Genomic DNA, 8,005 nt, shown 5'->3' with positions numbered 1-8,005 from the left:
TATCTTGTATGCACCATGTACTTGTGTTAGGCTCCGTTTAGCATCAGGGTGGAATATCATAACCTGGTTTGGCTAACCAGCGTTTGCCTATTTTACCGTTTCTTACTTTGTTTAACCAACTTATTATTAATTCCATGGCTAGTTTTCCGCAGCAGAATATAAAATAGGTTCAGCACAGCACAGTTCAACAACGCAAACTGAGCCTTAAGTGTGTAGCTTATCTGCTTATGAATGAAGATATGATTTGCTTCTGAGTTCTGATTCCAGCAAGTAGTTTTTTATATTTACCTCCGAGAATCTGATAGCAAGATGTCATGCTTCTGATTCAGTACGAGCCATGTATTTTTTTTTCTCCCTCCCTCCAAATTTTGTAGCATAGTAAACTAGAAGTATGGTATGTATAGCAAGCGAACGAGTAGTCAACAAGTTGCAACTAGTCTATGAGCTGCTACCCAGCATCTAGACTTGACTTGAGTCTTGACTTGTAAACCCCATCGAATGATGTGTGCGAGTTTATCCTACAATTATCTGTACAAATTGCACTATCAATGGAATCATTATGTTGTACTCCCTCTGTAAATAAACTACTATAAGATCGTTTAGGTCACTAAAGTAGTGATCTAAACTATCCTATATTAGTTTACAGAGGGAGTGGAATTCTTAATACATATGCAAAAAAAGCATTATTGCCAGACATTGCTTAGAAGATTTAACTTGTATGGATCGCAGTTGGTTTGACAAGAATATTGGCAAATCGTTTCAGTATGTCAAGGATTACGGGTGTATCCACAATTTATTTAGAGTTACGTAATAGCCTATTTCTTGTACCATGTCTCTATCTGGTGAAATTCTGAGTCAAAATGTCAAAATATGGAAGCATATGCTGCGTTGTCAGAAATTCCGAATGATGGTGTAAGTTGTTACACAAAATAACATCTTAAGAACGTTATCCAACATTGAGGACGGCATTAACATAGACATGTAATAATATGGATCACCTCAAAACCAGCATCGAACGGAAGGCGTGCAGCAGTTTCTTTAGCACTACCACTGAAATACCGTCCGGAGCTGAAGTTTACCTGCATGGCATCATTAAAAGCTTCCAGCAGTTAATCAACAGGGAGTCAAAGAAAAGCAATTAGACACTAAAATCTAAGGACTTACATCACTAGCATTTACACCAGCGTATATTATTTTAACTAGCGCACTTTGTGGTTCAATGGGCAATCTCAAACGCACACGATCAAGTCTTGTAGCATTGCGGAAATTATGGCTGAGTGTGTGAACAACTCTACAAAATCATAGAGACAATCATTAGTGTTGAGATCTCATATAGTGTGAAAGACGATAACTGACAAAGTATTGCCATTAGGGAATTTTGTAGTGTAGAAACTTAATTGACAAGCAATACAGTGTCGAGATCACATATAGTGTTAGTGGTTTTTGGATACTTTTGCTGTTATACCTCTGAGGTCTCATCTATGTTGCTGATAAACAACATATATTTCAGAAACAGACACTCATAACATCTATAAGAAACAGGATAATATTTTGTGAATATCAATCCATTGTTACGCATAACAGAGTATGTAATTATTCAAAAGAAAACTTTGCAATATGTGATTACTGCACAATTCTGATGGTTAGATTTGGTCATTTAATCAAAAGGGAAGTTTTCAGTTTAACTTTCTACGAGTTCCTGAAACTGAATGAATGGAATTATTCACACAAGTTTTTATGGGATGTAAAAACTGCATAGGAAGCATCTTGACCAAAGATAACCTGAAAGGTAGGGGGTGGAAACGAGATCAACTTGTCATTTTTGTGGGCAGGAGGAAAGCATCAACCACTTGTTTCTGGTGTGCCCTTTAGCTAGGTTTAATTTGGAATATAATCTGGTGTGCATTTGATTTGCCTTGTGTTCCTAGAACTGTGCCTAAATTGAGCAGGACTGGTTGAGTAGGTGGGAAGTGACATTTGCAGAAGAGCCGGTGGTAGAGGCCTGCCAACGAATACAGGCTTGAAGGTTCTCCGTTGCTGCAATGGGGAGAGAGATGCAATGATAGGAATGTTTTTGAGATGTTCCGCAAGAGCACGCGTGGAAGATGAACTTCAGCAAGCTTTTGCTGGAGAGCATCTACTATTTCTCAGTCTTATGTGAGAACTTATGTAGTGAGCACCTGTGCTATCTCAAGGTGTGGCTCAGTGGGTTTGAATTGTCAGTTTGCTGTAAGTCATTCGCTCTCTTTAACGTTTTCCATTTAGAACTGTAACAAACTTCTACCTTTTGGGGGAAAACCCTCTTTTATCGGAGAAATTGGAGATATCATTTCAAAACCAAAATTGAGGGTATTTTTGAGTGTCGTCTTTCAAGAAAGCTTGAACCCTCCAATATGACAAATGGAGGTAACAAAATTAGCTATTTGGTCAAGTATTTCTACCAGGCTATACTAGCAAGAAAAGAACACTGGAACAGAAATCAGAATATCAGAGATTTTCTTTCAATCCGCAAACCTTGCAACAAAGTAAAATAGTACTCCCTCCGTCTAAAGGACTTCTCTAGAGAGTGCAGACACATAGTTAGAAAATACTGCAAGCTATGAAAATCATGTATCTAAAAGTTATTCACTTCCTGTTTAAGGGATTGATTCAGTGACTTTAAGCATTTTAGGATAGAATCGTACGAGAAAAAAAATGTACGGATTAGAGAGTTGTGTTGTTGTTTACTTGAGAATATTCCAAGTGCTTACAAATATAAATATACCATAGCAGGGCTACTTACATCTTCTCATAAAACTCAGGTGTTCGGATGCTAGGAAATACATTCTTTGTTACTGTTCTTTTTGACTTGGTATAATTCAACAGATATTTTCTTTGTTCCTCTGCTGATGGCCAATATTCCATCCCTCTCCGCTTAGTTATCCAAAGGCAAGCACCAGCTTTGCTCTCATCTTTTATAAGTTCAAATGCACCTAACCAAAATAGAAGAGGTTCGTTTCAGATAACAATTAAGAGAAAGAGAGAAAACATCATACGAAAGACATAATGCATACCTAGATATGACAGTAAATACCTAAACTTCTAGGTTGCTAAACATGTAGAAATGGTGGGCCGAACCATACTCACCTAGCAGGGATGTTTGACATGGACAAATTGATGCGCTCCAGCAAAGCGATAGCAATATATGCAAATTTACAGTTAAGCTCTTTAGCCTTTTAATGTTTGCAAATCAGCAAACCCCATACCCCATATTTTTGAGATATCATCACTGACATTCCATTCCCACATTCAGTTGGTCATGTTGTCATCAATTGATAAGTGAACAAAACAGACATGAAACATATGTTTAGGACTCACTGGTTCTACAAACAAATAGACCTTCTGGCAGGTGGTATTCCAAACAAAACCAGGTTCTGGTGATTTCTACTGTCATTTCAACCATCTCTGAGAACCACACAAAGTTTTGGCCAGCCCTAACTCATACAAATTGAAGGACAGAAATTTGAAGTTCTTAAGCATGAAGAGTCAAGTGAGCATGTATTTTATCAATTTATAATAATATACCCATAAATGTACAAATGCCTATGTTAATTTTCATCATTTAGAACATCCCACCTCAAATAAAGATTCGAACAATTCATCGAAGACCAAATAGTAGCATGCGATAACTGTGACGCATACAATATGGAAAAATGCTGAAAGTACATGACATATTTAACTACAGCTTTAAAAGGTGAGATGTAGTATACCATTAACAACTTCCTCCATCTTCAAAAATCCACCAGTTGCATGTACTATTTTTTGATTTATTTGCTCAGCCATATTAGTTTGAACAAACTGCATACCACAAATAACACTAATGAAAGATCATCATGGCCTTTGTCCCTTCCAGCTGTTACTAATGAGATAAAATAATATGCCAATCTGTCTGGAATAGTTAGTTGGATTCTAAATTATACTCCAACCCCTGCAAATTACATCAAATAGTGGACATCCTCAAATTTTCTAAGATGGGATTATCGATAAAATTTGGCATTTGGCCCACTTAGTTGCTTTTGCCATTTAGCTCAACTACATGTCTATGCCAATCTATCTCAGGTAAAGAAAGGAGGATTGTGTAAGAGTGAGATTTCCTGTGTGAATGCTTGGTGCTGAAAGATATTTACCCCTGGTACTTGAGATAGCAATAGCTGCACTATCTGGTTAATCTGGTGACTTTTCAAGTTGATAGGAATTTACGTACTGGATAAAACATTGTGCTCTACTGTACGTCTGTACCATTGTCAAGTTAATATCTTGACAGACTATAAAACCCATCAGCAGATTCCCACAAGATTAGAATGAAAAAAATGCACAGCACTAGCTGAACTAATATGGCAAGCAAACTCAGTATGTGGTAGAAAAATAAATAAACAGACATATAATATATACTCCCTCTGTAAACTAATATAAGACATTTTAGATCATTAGTTTACAGAGGGAGTACATAATAATATAATAATTGCCACCCATCATGCAATTCGTTAATACCTCAGGGCAGAGCACGTTGACACGAACACCATGGCGTTTCAATGGAGCAAGTGATCGAGTAAACATAACGACACCACCTGCCAAAAATGAAGCTTGAGATCACAAAGTGCACACATGCTTCAAATATATCATCATATGACATAAAGGACTAGAAGTTAATACTAAAACGTGTAGGCAACAGCATGTAACATTCTATATGACCGAAATATGAACTTTTGTACAGGTTATGGTAGCATGTATCTTGAACCATGTAGAAAAACAATCAGCATGAATATAAATTTCAATAAAACCAACATTCATAATTGGAATTCATATGTACTTTGGCCTTGCATCGGCACTGTGATCTGCTGCCAGAGAAAAAAAAGTAGAAGTATACAGGATGGTGTATGAACCTTTTGTCCCAGTATATATGGGATCGGCGAACATGGGATAAAGGCCCGCAGCTGAACCAATATTGATTATGACACCAGGCTTCTTCTGGGATCGCATTATTTGACTCTGGTGAATATATCCAACAGTAAGTTTTGTGAATATGGCATTTGGATGAAGTAGAAACAAGTAACATGTATAACAATTGTTATTATCTTCCGAATTATTCCAAGATAAAAAAAAATTCAAAAATCCTCTTCTGGCTCGAAAGGAAACCATAAGAACAGGCCATGTTATGACAAAATCAGTACCACTTAATTTCCTTGAGTAATGGTTAATGGAAACAAATAAAGGGAAACCCAATACTTTCTTCCCTTAAACAACTGGATGAACAGACAATTAAAGCCTATGCAGAACTTCTGGGTTATATTATTTAGTATGTCTAAGTAATAAGAAAGCATAGACAGCACGAGATAGGATATTTGGCTTCCAGGCTCCATGGAGCCTGGACTTTTCTAAAATTCAAAAGCTGACTTTTTTAAGTTAAAAAAATAACTGAAAATAAATACACAGGTACTTGGAGATATATACTGCATGTGTATAAAATTATTATGAAATGCGTTTTGAAGTGAGCTGTGTAAAAAAAATCATGTACTTTTATAGTGAATGGTACATATGCTACAAACACATGATTTTGTTACTTTTTTGTAGCTCGCATGAAAATGTATTTCACCATGAAATTTACAGAAAAGTAGTATACATCCATAGGTATGTGTGTATTTTTTTCAGAATTTTTTAAAATCTAGAAATCAGTTTTTCTTTTTCAAAAACCAGGCTCCATGGAGCTCAGGAGCCAAACACAATTTCCATAGACAGCACTCAGTGTTACTGCAAGATTAGCAGATTGAGTTACTGAGCAAATAAATATAACAATGTTATTGCAATAGTCAACACTTACTGCAATGCGAGTACCATCAATAACAGCGACAAAGTTCACATTTATGGCATGCCTCCATGTCCTAGTTCCGTCAGATATATCATCATAAACTAATGTTTTGTTGGCAATTCCAGCACAATTGATGCAGATATCTAGTCCACCATATGTGTCTACATGTTTCGCAAAAGCAGCAGCTAGATCACCTGCATATCAAATCACTGTAACTTCAAATCATGGAAAACCTGAAGAGCTGCAAAATCATGCTGTTATTTAACATAACCATACGACAAGTAATCCGCATGACAAAACAAATCAGAACACACCAGAATTTTTTTTGTAATGCCTGACGTGCAAAAATAAAAATAAACAAAGCCCTGTTAAAAGAGATTTGATGCTTCTTTACAGCAAACGGAAATAAATACCATATTGATGCATTAGGTATTAAACCTAGATAGTAGAAATACAGCAGAGATGGTTGGTATTTGTTAGCTTTGTTTGGCAGTATTTTCAGCTTGTGCTTAGAAGGCAAAAGACTGAGATTAGATGTAACACCAGACATGCATGATCTCTACAATGGTATGGTCTTCATATCACATTTAGAACGTAATGCTTGACAAGTATACTGTATGACTGAAGTGACGCTTGTCTTACCATACTTTGATTTGATGCACTTATTTTTCCAAAAATATTGCATCAATAAACAGTTAAAAAGTAGGTCCTCATGCAAATTAACTGCTCTTTGCTTGCTTCCCCTAAAACAACTCTTACCTTCAATAGAAACATCACACTTGACGAATATGGCAGACGGTACTCCAAGATCTCCATGAAACTTTCTGTTTTCCTTTTGAACTAGCGAAGTGACTTCTCTTCCATTTTGTTCAGAGAAATCGACCACGGTCACAAATAGACCCTTTTGTGCAAAAGCGATGCAGAGCGCTTTCCCTTCAGAAAATCAAAAAGGAGTTAGCGGTCGATATGTTAATGCAATGCAATCTACTAAAATGATTGCCCTGCACAAAATCAAGTCGATGAGGAAAGGAAGGCAACATATTTCAAAGGTGGGCACATCATTTTGACATAGTAGCTGACAGGTACCGAATACCGATACTATACAGGTGCAAGTATAGATTGCCTGCTACCGTGCTAGTATCTTATAACTCTTGAGACATTTCTTGCTGTGTACAGGGGGCCACGGGCACAGCAGCCGTACACAATTTAGTTCTGTCGGTGTGACGTTCATAGTTCAAGTACACGATAGTAAATTAATCCATTATTGCAGCCGAAGAAGTACAACAGCATGCGTCCCCCGAAAGTTCATTTGTACAGGCACAATGATGTTGCAACTGTTATCCAATGCTTTCCAGGCAGTAACCCATCAGCTCATCACCACCAGATCAAGTACCACCCGGCGCAATTAGCCCCGCCCTACCCGGTTCCCACATCGAGCTCTCACCACCAGCAGGTTACACTAAGCAAACCCGCTCCAGCTCTCAGGTCAACCCGCAATTAAGGATCCCCCGGCCAGTAGCAACCGCACTTGGCCACGCAGAACAGCGGTAAGGGCGCATCAGATCAGAGCCAGAATTTCGGCGAAGACAAACGCCCATGAGCGGACGCGGGGAAGGAAGAGGAAGGGCACTCCCTTACCGATGCCGGAGGCGCCGCCGGTGACGAGGGCCGACATGCCGGGCTTCAGCTCCATCTCGCCGGCGCGGTGGGGGGAGACCGACCAGCTTCAGGCGAGCGAGCGAGCGAGAGAAGCACGGGGCGAGACGGGGGCGAGGCGGGGTGGGTATGGACAGCACGGCCGGCCTGCGGAGCTGCCGAGGCGGGAGCTGTCTGCTGGGGGGGACGAGGTCGTCCCGTCCTGCTTCCTCCGTTTGATCTGTTTGGGAGGAGAGAGTGATCCGATTGGGGAAGTGACGGCAAAGCTCCGTGACCGGTGCGGACGCGAATGGGGTGATCCAACGGCGCCACACGCGAATTAGTTGGGCGCTGCCGGTAATTATTTTTGTCCAGGACACATTTAACCTGATGTTTATTATGTTTGTGGTCTGTTTTTTTTTCAACTTTTTTTTCTTGTTGCATGCTATTTGTGAGAGATTAGATGTGACATCCTTAGAAAAACATCTAGATGTGAATTAGACAAACTAATTATTTTTTATTTTC

At 38.9% G+C, this 8,005-nt stretch overlaps 1 protein-coding gene across 1 annotated transcript in view; it reads right to left on the bottom strand.

Moving 5' to 3' along the window:
* The window catches only part of LOC119310128 (prostaglandin reductase-3-like), a 12,057-nt gene extending 4,332 nt beyond the window's left edge, over window positions 1–7,725 (bottom strand). Inside the window, exons 1-9 of the mRNA XM_037585967.1 lie at window positions 7,484–7,725; window positions 6,605–6,778; window positions 5,858–6,039; window positions 4,923–5,028; window positions 4,531–4,607; window positions 3,750–3,837; window positions 2,783–2,972; window positions 1,165–1,291; window positions 999–1,079 (exon numbers count right to left, since the gene is read on the bottom strand). Coding sequence (XP_037441864.1) covers window positions 999–1,079; window positions 1,165–1,291; window positions 2,783–2,972; window positions 3,750–3,837; window positions 4,531–4,607; window positions 4,923–5,028; window positions 5,858–6,039; window positions 6,605–6,778; window positions 7,484–7,538 — 1,080 coding nt within the window. The 5' untranslated portion in view covers window positions 7,539–7,725. The remainder of the gene's footprint in view (window positions 1–998; window positions 1,080–1,164; window positions 1,292–2,782; window positions 2,973–3,749; window positions 3,838–4,530; window positions 4,608–4,922; window positions 5,029–5,857; window positions 6,040–6,604; window positions 6,779–7,483) is intronic.
* Between the last annotated feature and the right edge of the window lie 280 nt (window positions 7,726–8,005).

Source organism: Triticum dicoccoides, chromosome 5B (assembly GCF_002162155.2).
Source record: "Triticum dicoccoides isolate Atlit2015 ecotype Zavitan chromosome 5B, WEW_v2.0, whole genome shotgun sequence".
Taxonomy (NCBI): Eukaryota; Viridiplantae; Streptophyta; class Magnoliopsida; order Poales; family Poaceae; genus Triticum; species Triticum dicoccoides.
The sequence above is the reverse complement of the archived record's forward strand: the minus strand, read 5'-3'. Positions and strand labels throughout refer to the sequence as shown.